Source organism: Brachyhypopomus gauderio, chromosome 7 (genome assembly GCF_052324685.1).
Source record: "Brachyhypopomus gauderio isolate BG-103 chromosome 7, BGAUD_0.2, whole genome shotgun sequence".
In the NCBI taxonomy this organism is placed as follows: Eukaryota; Metazoa; Chordata; class Actinopteri; order Gymnotiformes; family Hypopomidae; genus Brachyhypopomus; species Brachyhypopomus gauderio.
In genome coordinates this window covers 13,540,701-13,558,913 of record NC_135217.1, presented here as the reverse complement: position 1 = coordinate 13,558,913, position 18,213 = coordinate 13,540,701, and the positions used below count along the sequence as shown (strand labels likewise).

General features: G+C 46.4%; 2 protein-coding genes across 3 annotated transcripts; one reads left to right on the top strand and one right to left on the bottom strand.

The window, feature by feature from the left end:
- The first annotated feature begins 1,371 nt into the window (after nucleotides 1–1,371).
- On the top strand, nucleotides 1,372–3,654 carry ier5l (immediate early response 5-like). Its single transcript, XM_077011938.1, has one exon. It carries the CDS (start codon nucleotides 1,539–1,541, stop codon nucleotides 2,448–2,450), a length of 912 nt encoding a protein of 303 aa, XP_076868053.1. The 5' UTR covers nucleotides 1,372–1,538; the 3' UTR covers nucleotides 2,451–3,654.
- Nucleotides 3,655–6,467: 2,813 nt separating this feature from the next.
- On the bottom strand, nucleotides 6,468–18,159 carry ptpa (protein phosphatase 2 phosphatase activator). 2 transcript variants are annotated; one of them, XM_077011933.1, is made up of 10 exons: nucleotides 18,040–18,157; nucleotides 15,879–15,988; nucleotides 15,496–15,582; nucleotides 15,259–15,384; nucleotides 14,908–15,025; nucleotides 14,205–14,304; nucleotides 13,806–13,930; nucleotides 13,220–13,320; nucleotides 10,312–10,419; nucleotides 6,468–7,253 (listed from the first exon to the last, which is right to left on the bottom strand). In XM_077011933.1, the coding sequence occupies exons 1-10, from the start codon at nucleotides 18,095–18,097 to the stop codon at nucleotides 7,179–7,181; spliced, it is 1,008 nt and encodes a 335-aa protein (XP_076868048.1). In that variant the 5' UTR covers nucleotides 18,098–18,157; the 3' UTR covers nucleotides 6,468–7,178. The 2 variants fall into 2 exon arrangements, with proteins under 2 accessions (XP_076868048.1, XP_076868050.1); XM_077011935.1 differs by lacking the exon at nucleotides 6,468–7,253 and adding an exon at nucleotides 7,662–7,882 and having other exon boundaries at nucleotides 18,040–18,159.
- Nucleotides 18,160–18,213: the final 54 nt, after the last annotated feature.

Sequence of the window (18,213 nt, the reverse complement as noted above, 5' to 3'; positions counted from 1 at the left end):
GAGAGGCAGAGACAGAAAGAAAGGCAGAGAGAAAGAGAGGCAGAAACAGAAAGAAAGGCAGAGAAAAAGAGAGAGGCAGAAAGAGAGAGAGTTTCATATGAGAAGCTGCATTTGTATGTTTCACCTCCTAATTCTAGCGAGGGGGTGACCAGAAAAGGGGATGAAACTGACAGTGACATAGAGTGGTAGTTACAAGTTATGAGCACATATGTAAGCCTACTTGTGCTATTACATTTTTAAAAGTATTAATTTGACATAAAGTGAGATGAAGCATAATATATTTTACAATATATTGAGACCAATGTAATAGAAACTGGCAGATGTAAAATGACATTACTCACATGACGTCTACATAGTTATCTGACCTGTTTCTTATTATGTTAATATAAATACACAACACAGTTCGAAAATTATTTATTTGTGTTTGTGAATTGAATTTTTGAATAGTGCTTAATATGTAAACCAGTAATTGCTACAAATGTAAAGAGCTTCCACTGATAAATCTCCAATATCATACTTAAATTGGAGATAAGCTACTGTAATTTAATAAAAGTGAATAAAATTTGAGCTTGTATAACATCAATATAGTTGTCCGTTTGTCTGTATCTAAGTTATCACTCATTACTAGAATTTAGAAACATGATGTAAATGTATTAATCTATGTAGGAATTAACTTGTTTATTATTTTATTAATTTATTAATAATAATAAAAAAGTGTGTATGAACTATACTGCTTGCAAATTTATAAATTACTCCATCTTCAATTTGGCTAAACAGAAAACAACTAAAATATCTTCTGTTTTAGTGTACCCAGCATCAAATATTACAAAATTTCACAACCAATATTTCATTTTCAGTAGTTACACTTATTTAAATTAAGTCTTTTGTGTAAACCTTGAACAGCGTTTAACGAAAACGCATCAATTAGCATTCCTATAGAAAAAAACAACCCACAGGACCGAAACCATTCAGTAAGCATTAAACAGTCAAATGGGTTGGGTCTCGTGGACAGTAAGTAAAATTTTTCAAGCACTTTTATTTTCTTATTTGCTTTAATTTTGTGTAGTTGATTCCAGTTTGAAGCGCTAATTTAACATGGGCACATTCATTACTTTGTATCTTACCCAACACGTGCGCTCGAGAGACAACCGGGTTTTCCACTGTTCAGTGCGCCTCATGAGAACATTCCAGTTTGGTAAAGTCAGTTTGGAATTTGAATAGCACGGAAGAACCGCCTCTCTGTGATTGGCTAGAATCAAAGCGTATGGGTGGGACTTACTTGTCACTCATGATCATTTTCACCCGTTGTTTGGACAAAGGCGGTGTGGGTGGAAACGCCGTGGCCATATATATACTATGGCAGCGGGTTTCAGGCTAATGATTGCTTGCGCTTGCTTGTAGAGGCAGCAACGGCTGTGTTCAATGTTTCTCCACAGAGCTAACTTAAGCCTTCGCCCCCGAACGAAATATCGTGATTTTGACTAAAAGAAAGTCCGTGCCCTTCTGCGGAGAGGTGGGAAAGCACCAAACCCCCGACAATGATCAACACAACGGAGTGTGCGGTGGATGCACAAAGTCTAATTTCGATTTCTTTACGGAAGATCCACAACTCCCGGACGCAGAGAGGGGGAATTAAGCTGCACAAAAACCTCCTGGTCTCGTACGTGCTGAGGAACGCCAGGCAGGTCTACATGAACGAGAAGTACGCAGAGATCTACAGAATGCAACAGTACGAGGAGGTAATGACGGTGTGCAACGAGATCCAGGAGCTGAACCCCCTCGATTTAGCCGAGGACTGCGAGGAGCAGAGCGCAGACTGCTGCGGCATTGGGAACGAGCCGCCGAGTCTTTGCGGCGCGCTGCTGCCCGTCAGCCACCAAGCCCCGGTTCAGCCTGCACACCTCCAGCCACCCGGCGCCTGCTCTGCGCCTCTGGCTCTCCATGGCGAGGATGTGTGCAAGACTTCGGATCCCCTGTTCTACCGAAGCTGCTGCGCGGAAGCGTACCCCGCATCGAACTGTGAGTTTTCCCCGGCGAACAGCATGCACTGCAACAAAACGACAGTGCTAGATCTGGACACGCATGTGGTCACGACGGTGGAGAACGGGTATTTGCACCAGGACTGCTGCGCGTCGCTACAGCCGTGTTGCCCAGGCGCGCAGAGCCCGGCCAAGAAACGCAAGGTTGACTTTGGCTACTATGTGTCCGAGATCGAGGAGGTGCCGGATTTTACGCCGTGTAAAAGAGCGAAATTTGAGGACTGTTCGTACGCCAACACGGAGCCCTTGGACACGTCGAACATTTCCAATCTGATCTCGATATTTGGATCGGGGTTTTCGGGGCTGGTGAGCAGACAGACGGACTTTGAGCAAGCATTAAACGGACAGTTCTGTAGCAAACAAGCCCTTGCGAGTTTAGGAGCATGGACGAGAGCTATTGTAGCTTTTTGACTCTGTGTTAAATTAGAATCAAATCCTTTATGAAATTGTACAAAGTCTAAGACAAATTGACTTTATTTTTGCAACAAAATGTTATTTAAACATTTAAGTTAGGTTTGTTTTAGTTTCGTTTTATTGGGGAGGCAAAGAGTGGTTGTAGCCTACCACTTGTGATGTATCCTTTAAAACAGACGATGTTGACATTACGAACATTTTAAATGGTTATTGAAATAATCTAACGAAGTTGAATTTCGTTGCCTTAAACCCAACGCAAACTGCTAGCTAGCTATGACCACAAACATGGGAAGTCTTTGAATGTTTTGCTCGTGGATTGTTTTCCAGTTTCTCTCATAAGGAACTTTCACAAAGATGTCTTGTAAAATAACATTACCCGTGTAATGTTGGAAATTCTACAACAAGCCAGCCCCATCCTACACGTTCTCGGTCGTACAAAACATGTTAGAGCAGTATGTAATACTTCAATAGGCTACAATTAACACCATACCTTTTTGAAAAAGCTACATATAGCACGACTATCTTAACTTTTGCTTACGGGGAGATCATGTGAAGCTACAGAACTGGCATATTCTGACTACACCATTAATATCATGTAAGGCAATCGTATAGGCTAAAGAAGGTGCAATATGAAACTCCCCTTTCTGTCTAGTTTGTCTTTATATTTAAGTGGCGAAGACTGGTGTGTTTTGTTGATTGCACTGACTTGCAGCACCAGATCCTCCGAGTATGTTTGTAGTCCAACTATGCCAGTCACCTCATCACTTTGAACGTTGGGGCCATTAATTAACGCTACAACTACAACTCCCAGAATGCACGCCGTAATTTAATCAGCCAGGTGTTTTTGTTGACTATTTGGTCTCTAGATTGTTATCATTTATTTCCCTTTTACTCTCTAAACAAGTTGATTAAGCCTTCACAGTAATTCATGATGCCAGCATTTGCTTGGTTTTGTGGGTTTGATTTTATTTTCTACAATGTTAGACCTTTTGTTCTAAAAAGGCAATCTCATAAGTTAGCCATAAGTCCTCACATTATATAAGCACTATGTGTACTGAGTTAAAGACGTTTTCAGACGTACTCTCCATATTTTGTTGGTATTCTTGTATTTTTGTGCATATTAAATTGTATATCACCGGGTAAAACTGTTTTAGAAAGTATTTGTTTAAAATTTATAACCTTAATAAAAAAATGAAATTCATTTGGTTGACTTGAATCCTTTTGTTCCTGCCATAATATGCACATATCTTCTGTATCAAAGCAGCAACCTTCAAAGTTTAGGCCACACAAAATATAGTTGTGCCATCACAACTGTTTCATTATATGGCTAATGTGCCACTCCATAACAGACAAGCTCTTATCCAGGGACAAAACCTGCTTCTGCTGTCCTGAAATAAGCCGTATAGCTTCATACATAACTCATGTACTACACTGATTGGTGGGTGTGTACCCTGAAATGAATGAACTAATAGCCTTCCTCAGAGGTACAACATAAACAACCTATGAGGGCTACAAAGCTCTGTAACTATGAATTTGAAGATGTGCTACATAGTATAAGGTATACACCATTTCCAACTTTGTCAGGTTTATATTTAAAGGTGTACTATGGGTAGTCTTGATGTCCTTGTGTGCTGTTGACAAACTTTTAAAAATTAATTTTATTTATTTTACCATTTGTGGCCTACTAAAACACTATACAGATTTAGGAAAAGCACAGTCAACCAAGTCGTTTTGAAGCCAACGTCTGATCTAGCATAAGTAACAACTGTGATAACAAATACAACAGAATCGGATGATGTCTTATATCAGTAGCTCCGTGCACATTTATGGATGCTTTTACTCTCTAACCCGTGGTCTGTTGGGCGCCGCCATGAGCAAGGAGCGCTCACTTTATTTTGCCAGGCACCCTAGCAAAACTTGCAGGCTGTGTTATCTCTGTTGTATGCCACATGGTGGTGTTCTTCAAAATCGATGAATGAAGGTATTAGAGCGCCTATGTAGCGGCACCTCGGGCTGACCCCGGCTTCGCGACTCCCCTCGACCAGACCCCCCCTCCTCCTCCTCCTCCTCCTCCCCTCCTCTCCCGTCTCCCTCGTCTCCAGCCTGAAACCTCTCGACACCACTCAATTTGAGATACTGCAGTACGTTCGACACATCAGCATCGAACATACGCTACATGCTCTGTCCGATCTCCGTGGCGGCTCTATACTCCGGCTATGTACTCGCGCATGTTAAATTACTTAAAATGCAGGTAATTCGGCGGCATAGGGTTATTAATATAGAGGCGCACCTTTAAAATTATGCGAAATGTAACTTGCGTCGAGCCATGTATCGAATGGAATGCGTGCGTTTTAAAATTTCGTAGGATACTTCAAGGTTAAATTAAAGGTTAAATTTGGCAAAGGTGATATAATGACGTAATTAGGCTACTTTGGGAAAAGCGCGTGTACCGATGTTTGTTCGCATGATTATAAATATGTAATGCCTCGCAAAGGACACTCATACATGCAACCGATGTATTTAACGCGTTTCTAGATTTTGTAGCGTATACAGTCTTATTTTTAGACAAATGCCGTGCTGTAGTCGCTCCCGTTTAGCCGTGTATGGCGAGCTCCTCCGCGTGGCAAAAAAGAGAAATGCTCCAAAACGAAATTACTTTCTGTGTGAACGATGAGTGTAAGAAATGTGAGCCATTTAATAGTTAATTTAAGAACCAAATTCTATTACATTTAGCCCTAAACAGGACAATAAAGCATGTATAAAGCAGGACGCGCATGCCTTACGGTGGCCCCGCGCAATACCATTTGGATATTGTAAGCTACGGACCATCGGCAAGAGAACTGCGCGTAATATAGCCTACACGATCTAAAATGTCAACTCATTATAACTTTGTTTATCACATGAAAGCTTCCCCGGCTTTCGCCACCTAATATCACGCTTGTCACAGCCCCCAACTAGCCTTTTTTCGTCGGAGCTGTGAGCGTTGATCACAGCGGTGGGCTCTGCGTTTGAATACAGTAGGGGGGGGGGGAGGACAGGGCAGGGATGAATTGGCTAAATTCACGCGTTTGCCTTCATCTAAATTGCTCAGCAAGCGGAGCGGAGATTCACAGCGAGGTGAGATCCAGATAGCATCAACAGTGACTGCGCACGTGTTGAATATGCAGGGCCACCAAATTAAAGGTTTGCTCAGGACTGAGCGATGATCTAAGAGGCAACGTAGAATTAAAGTGCAATGAAGGCCAAAGACGAGTAAAAGAGTATGAGAAATTATTCAGCGATAAAACAATGATGAAAGTCATTGTTTAAAATACCAAATGAAAAGCATTCATGTACACTGAATTCTGAAAAGTACTGATTTTAATTGTCTTCAATTAAAAACTTCCCATCCCCAAATAAGCAACCTAATAAGTGCTATTAGCCTTAGTTTGTTTTGAGATTCTCAAAGTGTACACCCAAAAGGTTCTGTTCAAGGTCCAAACTGCCCTAACTAATGACGACGGTACAAGGAAAACGGTCTCCTAATTAGGAGTTTATGTATACACATGCATGTTTGTGATTACACAACAGCGTTACAATGTTATTGCACGTGGGTATTGGTCACAATCGAAATCTGCAGTTTCACCACACATTACAGGATTAATCAACTATAGGAAAAATACTTCGCTCTAAGTTTTGTAGTTAGTAAACATGGGAAGGAAGATCATTTTGTATGATTTCATTATGGCATTACTTGAATCGTTCCAACTTGTTATGGAGTATGGGAAGGGTATATTTTGTTGACATGTAATCACAGCTGTAACGGTATCGTCACTACCTGGCTAGTGTAGGCTGCCACGTGACGCTTACTTGAACGCCAAGTCCCTCCGCGCAGAAATGGTGTAAGACTAACTTAAAGCCATTTATTTACATATCATGAAACCTGGTTGTCATCAAGTGTGCTTCCTCCAGCGCAACAGCTGTCTTATGGAAGTCAAATGCTTTGTGTTTTCGAATGGAAGCCTACAGAACAGATTCTGCGCGCGCACTTTATTTTTTTTACAGGTTTTTTTTTGTTGTACCGCCTAAACATTTTGCAGTACGAGTTCAACCGCCGGAAGAATGAAACACGGTAAGATTAAAACGGTCAACGGGTTATTAATGCCACACAGTAACGAAATGACATGGAAAAGGAACTCGCATTCGCGGCAAAAAGGCCCCAGCAAGTTTGACAAGTAATAAACAAGTCAATAAAGCCACGCTAAACACTGTCGTTTTTGAGAGATTACACGCACACAAAGCATCCATTTTTCCAAATATTACACATTCTAAATGAAAGGGAAATCTGACATGTCAAACCAAAACCAAGCTTCTACCAACAGATTTAGGCAAGTTCTACTCCTCGTATGTACATTTACATAAATAAATATGAACGCAGAAGATCATGAATATGCACACAATTATTATTGCGTCATGGACTATAGTTGGGCCTAGAACACTATAAAAGGGTTCTTTCAATTTCCAGCTTGGGGGAACATAGAAAATACAACTATAAGAATTTCATCACCTAAGTGAATAACAGCCATGTTGACTTGGTGTTGAAGTAGGATTTTGAATGTAGGCACATCTATTAGCTTGAGCAGTAGGTAAATATTGGGCCTTGTGATTGTGGGGGTGTTGGGGCGGGTGGTTTGTTCTGAGGTTGAGCTTTGGTTGTGCTCTCTGACTGGCTCTTCCTGTAGACATTCATGGTTTCACAGGCTGGATGGAAAGCAGGCTGCCAAACTTGAAGTGCTGGATGACGGGGAATTTTTCTAGACACTGCAGGAGGGGAATGGGCAGAGACAGGGAAGATGGGGACAGACAGACAGGGAGAGAGGAGACAGACAGACAGAAGGAGGGAGAGAGAGAGTCATAACTTCACATCAACAAATGAAATGTTTGCAGTGCCAAAAAAAGTGATTTTCCTTAGAACATAAGAGGTCTTGTCAGACAGCACCATGACAACCCATTCTCCATGAGGTCAGTGATAACAGCAAACAGAACAGAGCTGGGGGATTCTGGGTAAATGCAACGTGCCCAACAGTGGAAGTGATCTGGATGCAGAATACACAACGTAGCTTAGAGCACAGAACGTTAACATAGTATCCTTGAAACATGAAAAAATAAAAACACTGAAAAGACACGTCAGGTTAAAATATCCTAATTATTCCAAATCGTTTATTTAATCCATATAAATTCCACATAAATATTTTTGCTGCACCATACATGTATGACCATGGTGAAAAATGACAGTTTCCAGTTGATGAGGCAGGTCGGGGAGAGGTGGGCGGAGAGAGCAGACACCAGAGCCCCGCCCCTTCACCAACATGACCGATGCACCCAGCGGGTGAGATGAGGCAGCGTTACGCCTGGCCCGTGGGCTTGGGATCCATGCTCTCACACAGGTCCTGTTTGGGAACGAGTCCCGAGTTACTTCCTGTTCCAGCACGGAGCAGAAAGGCGTAACTCACGTCCCGCCCAAGGAAAGGTTCCGCTCTGTCCACACGTGCTAATGTAGCGACCTGAACTGTTGCCACTAGAGCTCACGTCTGAGCGCGTTTGAAGGCACAGACTAGGTTTGAGATAGCCTGGTACAGACCTGGGCGCCTAACACGGAGGAAACACTACAACCTGTGGAGAGGTTTTTTTGTGTGTTCTGGGACAACTGGAAAGTGATCAGCTGTGAAGCAACACAAAAGCACAATAAAAGGAGTCCTTCATTATTTGTGATGTCCAGTATTTGTATCCCTCAGATTTTAGGATGATAAGAGCACACATCCTGAGTGCCCTAAATGTAAAATATTTTTAGCTGTAGTAATAGTCAGCTACACAAGGCACACTGAGATCTGCAAAAGCAGCTGAAGAGAGCTTGCAAGTGTGTGTGTGTGTGTGTGAGAGAGAGAGAGAGAGAGAGAGAGAGAGAGAGAGAGAGAGAGAGAGAGAGAGAGAGAGAGAGAGAGAGAGAGAGAGAGAGAGAGAGAGAGAGAGGAGGGAGGGCTTGGCTGAGTGGGGGTGGGGAAGTTGGCAGACAGAACGGCCCCATCGTCTAGCTCTCTGCTGAGGGAGGGGCAACCGGCCTTCCCTCTTAACAACACAGGATGTGGCTCTGGAAGAGGGGGTGGGGCCTTCAGTTCTCACACTTCTCTCTCTCTCACACACACACACACACACACACACACACACACACACACACACACACACACACACACACACACGCACACACACGCACACACACACACACACACACACACACACACTTAACCCTCGCCTGTCCGGCCCTACAACTTCACAGAGTGCCTGGAGTTAACTGGGCTGAACACTTTCCTGTGCATCTTCTTACTCTCGTAACAACAAGACTTCAAGCAAGCAGCACAAGCTGAAGAGCAGCAGCAGCAGCCTCCTCCCCTCCCCTCTTCTCCTGCCCTCTCTTCTCCTCCCCTCCCCTCTTCTCCTGCCCTCTTCTCCTCCCCTCCCCTCTTCTCCTGCCCTCTTCTCCTCCCCTCCCCTCTTCTCCTGCCCTCTTCTCCTCCCCTCCCCTCTTCTCCTGCCCTCTTCTCCTCCCCTCCCCTCTTCTCCTGCCCTCTTCTCCTCCCCTCCCCTCTTCTCTCTTCCTCTCCTCCCCTCTTCTCCTCCCCTCTTCTCCTCCCCTCTTCTCCTGCCCTCTTCTCTCTTCCTCCCCTCTTCTCCTCCCCTCTTCTCTCTTCCTCCCCTCTTCTCCTCCCCTCTTCTCCTCCCCTCTTCTCCTCCCCTCACCTCTTCTCTCTTCCTCCCCTCTTCTCCTCCCCTCTTCTCCTCCCCTCTTCTCCTCCCCTCACCTCTTCTCTCTTCCTCCCCTCTTCTCCTGCCCTCTTCTCTCTTCTCCTCCCCTCCCCTCTTCTCCTCCCCTCCCCTCTTCTCCTGCCCTCTCTTCTCCTCCCCTCCCCTCTTCTCCTGCCCTCTTCTCCTCCCCTCCCCTCTTCTCCTGCCCTCTTCTCCTCCCCTCCCCTCTTCTCCTGCCCTCTTCTCCTCCCCTCCCCTCTTCTCCTGCCCTCTTCTCCTCCCCTCCCCTCCCCTCTTCTCTCTTCCTCTCCTCCCCTCTTCTCCTCCCCTCTTCTCCTCCCCTCTTCTCCTGCCCTCTTCTCTCTTCCTCCCCTCTTCTCCTGCCCTCTTCTCCTCCCCTCCCCTCTTCTCCTGCCCTCCCCCTCTTCTCTCTTCCTCCCCTCTTCTCCTCCCCTCTTCTCCTCCCCTCTTCTCCTGCCCTCTTCTCTCTTCCTGCCCTCTTCTCCTGCCCTCTTCTCTCTTCCTCCCCTCTTCTCCTCCCCTCCCCTCTTCTCCTCCCCTCTTCTCCTCCCCTCACCTCTTCTCTCTTCCTCCCCTCTTCTCCTGCCCTCTTCTCTCTTCTCCTGCCCTCCCCTCTCTTCTCCTCCCCTCCCCTCTTCTCCTCCCCTCCCCTCTTCTCCTCCCCTCCCCTCTTCTCCTCCCCTCCCCTCTTCTCCTCCCCTCCTCTCTTCCTGCCCTCCTCTCTTCCTGCCCTCCTCTCTTCCTGCCCTCCTCTCTTCCTGCCCTCCTCTCTTCCTGCCCTCTTCTCCTGCCCTCTTCTCCTGCCCTCTTCTCCTCCCCTCTTCTCCTCCCCTCTTCTCCTCCCCTCTTCTCCTCCCCTCTTCTCCTCCCCTCTTCTCTCTTCCTCCCCTCTTCTCCTGCCCTCTTCTCCTGCCCTCTTCTCCTGCCCTCTTCTCCTGCCCTCTTCTCCTGCCCTCTTCTCCTGCCCTCTTCTCTCTTCCTCCCCTCTCTGTACGTGTACGTGTGTACATGTGAGTGTGCATGTGCGTGTGAGTGTGCACGGGGACCAGGTACTCACTTCAGCCTTGTACATGCGTATTAGGCCTTGGTTGACTTTGGCCCAGGTGGGCACAGCGCTGATGTTCCACAGCTGGTTGGAGTGCTCAGCAAATGGGCCGGTCTTCATCTGCAGAAAAGCCACCCGAGACGGGGGAGGAGGATGAGTGAGAGAGAAGACAGAACTCCAGAACCACACCACGACACAAGGACCTTACCAGAACACAAAAGGGAGCTTTCAGTCTAATAACTGCGCAGTGTACGAGGCTGTGAAAACAAACCTAGCAGCTGGAGGAGAAGATGTAAGCATTATGGGTAAAGTCTTCTAATAGGTGTTAGGGCTGCTGCCTTGTTGGATAGAGCTGTTCATGCTAATGTTGCCTTTATAAGCACACACACACACACACACACACACACACACACACACACACACACACACACACACACACACAGAGTACATGACCCTCTGTCACTATGAGGTAAAACAGATAAGCCCAGATAGGAGTAGACAAAACCAGATAAGAGTTTGTTCAAGTCATCTAGAAGTCAGCTGCTGTCTTGAGCAGAGAGGAGAGGGGGAACAGGGAGTTGAGGAGCGTCATTACTGCTAATGAAACGCCCTGGAAGTACAGTAGGCAGAGGGCGGATCATGTGACCTGAAAGGCCAATCCGGGAGTAACTGCAGTGTTAAGTGGTAATTACAGTTGTAAGGAAAGTAACAGAAAAGGGTCTGGGCGCTAACAGTAATATTAGTAGGGGCTGTAGTTCTGGGCCAATAGGGGAGGGGGGCTGGACCCTCTGCCCCAAGGAAAGACGAACCCATGAATGGGAGTGTTGTGTGTTACGCACACGCATATGCGCAAGCGCACACACACACTTCCCCAGATTGCCCTCCTGAGGCTGGACTTAACAGTGGGGCCCAGCAGCGCTCCACAGACTGGAGTAGAGAGAGAGAGAGAGAGAGGGAGCATGTGTGTGTGAGGGAGAGGGAGAGAAGGTGGGAGAGAGAGAGCGATAGATGAAGGGAAGGAGGGAGAGAGAGTGTGCAGAGGGGGTTGGGGAGTGAGTGATTCACAACAGCATGGAGGGAAGGAAATGACTCATGTGGGTAGAGAGATCCACACACAACCTCCCTGAGAGAGAGAGAGAGAGAGAGAGAGAGAGAGAGAGAGGGGGGAGAGAGAGAGAGATATGTGCAAAAAGAGTACGTTTGAGTTAAGTGCGTGTTGGGCACACGTGTGTTCGAAGGCTTGCCAAGTTTTATTCTCTCTTAGGAATGGCACAGAGCAAGGCATGCACAAACATGTAAGAGAGCAGAGAGAGAGAGAGAGAGAGAGAGAGAGAGAGAGAGAGAAAGGATAGTGCAGTTGTACTGTGCAGTTGCTACCTTAAACCACTCCTCTATCAACCCCCTCCTCTACCAAACACCCCCCCAACACTCCCCTCCACCAACCCCCCCCCAAAACTCCCCTCCACCAAACACCCCCCCCAACACTCCCCTCTACCAAACCCCTCCCAACACTCCCCTCTACCAAACCCCCCCAACACTCCCCTCCACCAAACACCCCCCCCAACACTCCCCTCTACCAAACCCCTCCCAACACTCCCCTCTACCAAACCCCCCCCAACACTCCCCTCCACCAAACACCCCCCCCCCAACACTCCCCTCTACCAAACCCCTCCCAACACTCCCCTCTACCAACCCCCCCCCCCCCCCCCCCCAACACTCCCCTCTACCAACCCCCCCCAACACTCCCCTCTACCAACCCCCCCCAACACTCCCCTCCACCAAACCCCCCCCAAAACTCCCCTCCACCAAACACCCCCCCCAACACTCCCCTCTACCAAACCCCTCCCAACACTCCCCTCTACCAAACCCCCCCCAACACTCCCCTCCACCAAACACCCCCCCCAACACTCCCCTCTACCAAACCCCCCCCAACACTCCCCTCTACCAAACCCCCCCCCCCCCCCCCCCCCAACACTCCCCTCCACCAAACACTCCCCTCCACCAAACACCCCCCCAACACTCCCCTCCACCAAACACTCCCCTCCACCAAACACCCCCCCCAACACTCCCCTCCACCAAACCCCCCCCAACACTCCCCTCTACCAAACCCCCCCCAACACTCCCCTCTACCAAACCCCCCCCAACACTCCCCTCTACCAAACCCCCCCCAACACTCCCCTCTACCAAACCCCCCCCCAACACTCCCCTCTACCAAACCCCCCCCAACACTCCCCTCTACCAAACCCCCCCCAACACTCCCCTCCACCAAACACCCCCCCAACACTCCCCTCTACCAACCCCCCCCCCCCCCCCCCCCCCCAACACTCCCCTCTACCAAACACCCCTCCCTCACTCTCTCCATTCTGGGAAGTTGACTCACACTGTAGCCACAGCTGCAGCATCCTCTCCTCACTCACCCACACACACACACACACAGACACGCACACAAACATATACATACGTGCATGTGCGCGCGCACACACACACACACACACACACACACACACACACACACTTACATGTGCGTACATGTATTCTCAAACAATATTATGATACTGCTGATAATGATCACGATTAAGGTTCGATACGGAGTGTAAACTACATAGAACCCTATTAAACGCTGCGAAATGAATCAGTCCCCTGTAAAACGGTGAGAGGTCATTCTTGAGCACAGACAGCTGGTGGGGTGTCGTGAACCGTGATGAGTCTTCCTCTGCTTTCTCCACACATCCTGGAAAAACATTCTCCTCACATTCAATCCCTCAATTCCCTCTGACCTCCTTTTTCTTCCTCCTCTTTGGTGTCTTATTTAGAACAGGCCCTGCTAAAAGAAGACACCACCTGAGACAACCCCCCCTCCCCCAACACACACACACACACACACACACACACACACACACACACACACACACACACACACCTCGTTGATGAACTTGATGCACTCCAGGAACATGTAGTCCTGGTGATGTTCATTCACCATCTTCTCCTCCACAAAGTGCCGGGGCTCCAGGGTGGGGTGGTCTGCAATGGTGAGAGCACGAACACAGTGTACTTCCTCATAACCACCAGCAGGTGTCTCCCTCCCCATCCCACAACTCTGAATGCAGTGCAAGCAATGGCAAATATCATTCGCTGTAGAGCAAGAATCTGACTTGCTGGAGTGAAACCACTTGCACACAAAGCCCCTAGAGTCATACTGTATCCATTACACTCTACAAAAGTAAGAAGCACTGAACACTCAGAATGGAAACGGCTATTATGAACAGTCAAAGAAACATGCAGTTGTACTACATTTGCTCTAAAATGTCTGACCTACAATCACTTTTCCTCATTCTTTATGAGGAAGAGAGAGAGAGCTTTCCTTTTTATGCCTTGCATCATCAAAACAAAAATGCTTATGTAATTATATTATCTGCTTTCCTTCCGCATGTAACACCGCGAGGTTAAGGTGGCACTAGGGGTTCACGGCTGAAGACTAAATGGCAGTGAGTTAAGTGGGCAGTTACCTATGAGCTGAGAACTCCCCCATATGAAAGGCAGAAACTGGAAGTCGTCAAGCCCCCACACTCCTTGGCTTCCCGCCGGCTCCATCCTGTATGTCTTTTGCAGCTTCCGCATAAGCTGCAGATACCTGGACCAATCAGAGCTCGCTATTCATTAACATGCAAATGTGCATCACACCCAGCAATTGTTCCATACTAATGCCTCAAAGTTAGGGCATTTAAATTGCTTATTACCAAGCAAAAGGTGTAAGAACAGAAACGTTCTAATTGTACCATAGTCTATTTCCTGCCAAGCTATAACAGTTTATATGAGGAACTTCTAAACAGGAGCTATTTTGACTGATGTCTACTGTGGACAGCAAGGACAAAAATATGAACCACATATTTTGTCCCACAGCTAACCTGTCAAAGACTTTAAAAATGATGGCCAACTGGTCTTCCATCCGAAGAGCGCCGACTTTGCACAGACAGCAGAGGAATGCGGCAAAAGCAGCTTCATGACCTGCAAACACGCCCCCCCACCCACCCACACCCCATTTAGAATACAGCAAAGAACAACAGAGTGATGTAGAAACATTCTGCATATTATATTTAAGGAACACAAGATAGGAGACAGTGTTGAGTAAAATGCCCTAAATGTAAAATTGAAGTACAATATGCATGTATTTACTGGGGGAAATGTGAGGCTTTCTGTCAATTCTACTTCAACATTGCCCCCTAGTGGACCAACAAAAAACGTGTCTTCATGTCAGAGTTAGGCCAGCGAACACTCATTTATGGATGAAGAAGTATCTAATCTACCCAGAAACAAATGAGGTTTACAAAAGAAGCATTCCGGTGCACTGTGTGACATGACAGGATTTCATTAGTGGCTGTTAAAAAGACATTTACATTTAATCACACTTTGGAAATGCAGGAGTATACACAAATGCTAAAAAAAAAGAAAAGAAAAACAAATTCTCCTACACAGCAAATTTGAGCAGCCTGACAAATTGGAGTAGTTTTCTCATTTCCTTTTGTTAAAGCTCAGCGTTTCTCCCAGCCGTGTGCTGTGAGGTCGGCGGGAGCCGTACGGGAGCCGTACGGGAGCCGTGCGGGAGCACACCTGTGCCGTAGTCGATCCTGGTGGAGTTGCCCACAGCTTCTTTAAGGTACACGGCGATCTCTGGTGCTGCAGCACTGAGGTCAGAGGGTAGGACAGCGGAGACCAGAGTGTCTGCCTCCTGCATGCACGGGCACACACACACACACACACACACACACACACACACACACACACATACAGTTATTACAGAATAAGCAAAGGACCGAGCTAATGTTTCAGTCACACAGCAAATGCATCATTACTACAAAATGAAAGATCACATTAAAGAGTGTGTGGAGGAGTGGGTGTCTGGTCTCGTTGGGCACCCCAGGTGAGGTAAAGCCTTGTTCATGAGTCTGGGCGAGTGTGTACCTGGTCTAGTTTGGCATACCAGGTGCGGTAAGCCTTATTGCCAAAGCGAGAGGGCTGGTCCATGGGGGGCGTCTCATCTATCCAGCGATCCAAGGTCCCCAGCAACAAGAGCAGCTTATTCACTGTCTAAAGGGAGAAAGTTGGAGAGAAAGGACAGGGGGTGGGGGGGGCTATTCTGCAATTCATTAACCAATCACACGCAGAGAGGGCGTGCCCCACGGCTGACGGCGCTCCTACCTCTGAACACGGGTATTCACATGTGAGCTTCTTGCCTTTCACCGCCTCGTTCAGAGACAGAATGAACCCCATGTAGGCCGCGTACGCCTGCTCGCACACAGGAAACACAAAGATTGGAGACAGCAGAGAGCACGAAACTCGATTTTTAAAACAGCTTGACAGATGTTTTTAAATGCGTCCCCAGGAGGAACGTCGTACGATGAGCTTTTACTATTCAGCTGGACCTCATGCTGCTTCAGACCACCTGACTAGATTCAGTGCTGTTTGTGGGTGGGTGGCTGGGGGTGTTTCCTAATGAGTCCGAGTGAGTGAGGATGCCAAAGACACACGAGAAAGGGTGCGTGCCTAATACGACAGTGGCTCCGCCCTCTGGCTCCACCCACCTGAGACCGCTTCCATTTGCCCATGTCAGTAACCATGCTGATCTCCTTCTTGGGCAGCTGGAAGTTGAAGCTGGCGTGCACAGCAGGTCCATCGTCTTCGGAAGAGGCGCCTTGACAATCAGCACAGGGAGAGGTTAACAACGTTAGCAACGTTAGCCCTCTGGGTCTGCGTGGTTGTGCTCACCGCCGCCTTGATCGCGATCCAGCTTTCTGTTCATTAAGGTTTGTTTAAACGAGGACTGATCTCTCTCTAACGTAATATAAAGCCATCCTGGCCTTTGAATGGACAAGTATTAGTAGCATTTTTTGGGAGCTGACAATCAAAGGTAAGTTCCAGCCAAAGAGCTTGTGTGGAAGAACAGCAAAGAACCAGCAGCCTGGAGCCAAACTCTACCCACATTAATGGCAGTTCAGTGTCGACCCTAGAATACCATGCTTGAATACTAGACTTAACAGGCAGAAAAAGAGTACCTGGTACCAAAAACTAAATAAAAGACTTCTGAATTCATTAACTCGTTCAACAAGTATGTTTTTAAATGTAGATGGCAAACTTTATCTAGCCTAGATCAGGGCTGGGTTTCTCCAAAGCACCATAACAAAGATCATCTGGCAGAGTGAATATTACACTGAACACTCATTTTAAAGGATCTTAAAGCTACGGTGCCTTCGGGAAACGGGATGCCGGTTGTTCAGAGTAATTGATGCGGCTCAGCCGCTGTTATATGTACCCAAAACATACATACTGCTGCACAGATTTAACTACTGCATTAAGGCTCATTATATCACGTTTTGTGTGTTAAAGATTGGCCCATAGATGCCTTTCATAGGCCTCTGAAGACCTGGATTTCACATCCAGTCATCTGCTTTTTTCCGTTGTTACACTGCACTCTTTACAGACCAAATGCTCCTCTCTTGTGACCTGTTAGGTTTAAGGCTGTGCTGACAGCCCTGCCCTAAAGAGATGGTAATCTCCAGACCAACAATCTGATGTGACAACCAATTGCATGAAAATATAATCCCAGTAATCTCAGAAAGAACAGATCATCCTTAGGATTCCCCAGAGCTTTTGTGAGATCCATATGCCAGTCACATATGGATGGAAATACAAATGGAAACACACTCTCTCTAGCCATTGTGTACCAGATCAATACCTCCAGTATAGGGGAGGACAAGAAGACATGGCCTGTGATATATACTCTTCTGTGTGTGTGTGTGTGTGTGTGTTCTCTGGCCAACTCTAAACTCATCAAAAAACACAGATATGTTTTGCAGTATTAAGTATACATATAACTCTAAACATTTGCAGTATGAAACATGCACAACAGTATTGATTATAACTATGATATTTTTATATTATATATAAAACCTATTTCCATGTATTAGGTGCGATGCAGCTATTAAAAGCCCTCCAAAACCCCGATAAACACATGCAAAAAGAGCTGCGCACAAAGATCTCAGAATGAAACCTATATTTTGCCTCAACAAATACAACAGCTCAATCAATTGTGCCGTCTGCTGAAAAAGTAAGAAGGTTATTTAACGTTTTTCAGTTTTCAGATCTCAAGCCTCTTGCACACGGAAGTAACTGGGAAACCCAACACCGCTCACGGGAGCACCAGATAGCTATAGTAATGCTAGAGACGCTACTCACCAAACACACTACAACAAATTAAATGTTATTGGGTTCAAAACAAAAAACATACCGAGGTGTGATACTGTAACGAGCGGTTCTGTAATGTAGCCACAAATCTATGGATCTCTAGCGCACTTACTCCTAATGTGTCAAGTTCAACTTCAGCAAACTGGCTATTCAAAACACGCTGGGAGTGCGTACCGTGTCAGCAACACAATTATATGTCGTATGATTCAGAATCGTAGTCCAAAATATATTTTAACATTTTTATCTTGATAAAATGCTATCTAGCTGCAAGAAGGCGTCTAATTGATCAAGCTAATTAGTTTGCTCATTTACTAGCTAGCAGCTAGCTAGTATTCAATCCAATTGAATAAGATATGATCAAACTCGTTTTTAAACACGTCTGTTGCCACGTTCTAATGTACAGAGAGTTGATCTTTATTTTCAAACAACATATATCATACATGAAACCAGTTTAAAACAAGCCTCGCTAGAATTCAGAAGTAATTTCATTTAATCAGCTACCTGCCTGCTGCTCAGTCTCCGCCATGTTTGTTGAAGGCAACGGCAGATTTGACAACATGACCTTTCAACTTTAACCTCCTGATACGTTCGCGTACTGAAAAAGGTAAACAAGTTAAATGTTAAAGTAAACCCTTATTTGTCTGCGCATTGTGTAAATATAATATATACTTCATA

Excerpts from the sequence above, each read along its gene's own strand:
- ier5l (XM_077011938.1), top strand. The coding sequence starts at position 1,539 with ATGATCAACACAACGGAGTGTGCGGTGGATGCACAAAGTCTAATTTCG.
- ptpa (XM_077011933.1), bottom strand. The coding sequence starts at position 18,097 with ATGTTGTCAAATCTGCCGTTGCCTTCAACAAACATGGCGGAGACTGAG. Across the intron at positions 15,026-15,258 it reads GGTATGCCAAACTAGACCAG|GAGGCAGACACTCTGGTCTC; the intron begins GTACACACTCGC and ends CCGTGCATGCAG. Across the intron at positions 13,931-14,204 it reads ATTTTTAAAGTCTTTGACAG|GTATCTGCAGCTTATGCGGA; the intron begins GTTAGCTGTGGG and ends TGATTGGTCCAG.